The sequence below is a fragment of the Cebus imitator genome, unplaced genomic scaffold (assembly GCF_001604975.1).
Source record: "Cebus imitator isolate Cc_AM_T3 unplaced genomic scaffold, Cebus_imitator-1.0 Scaffold484, whole genome shotgun sequence".
NCBI classification, from domain to species: domain Eukaryota; kingdom Metazoa; phylum Chordata; class Mammalia; order Primates; family Cebidae; genus Cebus; species Cebus imitator.
This window is the reverse complement of record NW_016107799.1, coordinates 257667-259315: the sequence shown is the minus strand read 5'-3', so window position 1 is coordinate 259315 and position 1649 is coordinate 257667. Positions and strand designations below refer to the sequence as shown.

Here is a 1649-nt window from a genome sequence, read left to right as displayed (position 1 = left end):
ACACTTCTAAAGTTTTTTGTGCACATACCTACATGCGTAAGGATTTTAGTTTGTATTTTAGAAGAATGGCTGGATTCTCCTCAAGACCACAGCTTTGTTCATGAAAAATTTGCATTTGATTACAGATTAACCATTATCAAATATGAGATCCCTAGAAATCAATCAGAATATATTTTGCCATGCCATTCATTAGTCATAGTAATGAGTAAAACCTTTCACCATGAAACCTTTTCACTCAGGCTGGAGGTTATCCCTTACTCTTCAGTAGGTATAGGGGCCAACTAATAAACAGTGACCATAAAAGACCTTTGTAACTTGGGAAATGCTATGAGTCATTGTCCTAACAAGTCATTGTTAGGACCACTCCCTTGGGACAGGGAAGAAGGTGGTTAAATTTACACAGTAGCTGTTAAGTTTTCTGTTTACTACATCTTGGTTTACAGAAAACAAACTGGGAAAATCCCTATTGCTTTGTACCCACTTAACTATTCTTATAGTCCTAAAAGTTATGAACATATGACTAGGTTTGACTCCTTTTTAAGAGTACTGATCTGGCCAGGCACGGTGGCACATGCCTATAATCCCAGGACTTTGGGAGGCCAAGGTCGGTGGACTACCTGAACTCAGGAGTTCAAGACCAGCCTGGGCAACATGATGAAACCCCACCTCTACTAAAATACAAAAAAAACAGTCAAGTGTAGCAGCCCGTACCCTAATCCCAGCTACTGGAGAGGCTGAGGCAGGAGAGTTGCTTGAACCTGGAAGGCGGAGGCTGCAGTGAGCCAAGATCACACCACTACACTCCAGCCTGGGGGAACAACAACAACAAAAAGTACTGACCCTAGTCAGGCACTCTGCGGCTCTGATAGATCAACTTTAGAGACTTAGCTTTCTGGTAGTCTTCACTGACAATTTGAATATGTGCTCCTTTGTTTCAGGAATACTCAAGAAATTTGAGGAAGAAGATTTGGATGACATTTTAAGGAAAAGACTGAAGGACTCAAGTGAAATACCTGGTGCTCTGTGGCATATTTATGCTGGGAAAGATGTTGACAAGATAAGAGAATTTCTCCAAAAGGTATAATTTTGTTTGCATTAACATCTCTTCACCTTGTGCAAGGACTTATTATTAGCATAACTTTGCCTGGCATTCAGCAATATAAGATCATTGCATAATTTTTACTTCAAGGTAGACGGGGGTTTTTGCCGAAAGCCTCTTTCTCTTGATCCCCTCTTTGAAAGTCTGTTTCATGTTGAGGGTTTTGAATGGCTATTTGTTCTCAGTCGGTAGTGCTTCTCCATTCCCTGATTATAAAGGACTAATCTGTTGAGCCAGATATTAGATGGGTGGCAAAAAGTAGCTATCTGGAGTTGCAGGATATATAAACTAATGTTTCATAGAAACACGTAAAGAAGGTAGGATCTTTATTTTCTTTGAATCTGATGGATATTTGTGGCTGCTGACCTAGGGAATGACTCTACTGTATCACATCTGATACTATGATACTTTTTTGAGTAATCATACCTTGACTATAGTTGTCATATACTGTGAAAGAAATATATCTATCAACCTAAAATAATTGGTTCAGACCCTTTGCTCAGATATTTTTTAAACTTAATAATTATGGAGATTTTTTTTTTTTTTTTTT

At 38.6% G+C, this 1649-nt stretch overlaps 1 protein-coding gene across 1 annotated transcript in view; it reads left to right on the top strand.

Moving 5' to 3' along the window:
- Positions 1-1649, top strand: part of JMJD1C (jumonji domain containing 1C) — a 287926-nt gene that overhangs the window by 276270 nt on the left and 10007 nt on the right. Inside the window, exon 23 of the mRNA XM_017512974.2 lies at positions 939-1081. Coding sequence (XP_017368463.2) covers positions 939-1081 — 143 coding nt within the window. The remainder of the gene's footprint in view (positions 1-938; positions 1082-1649) is intronic.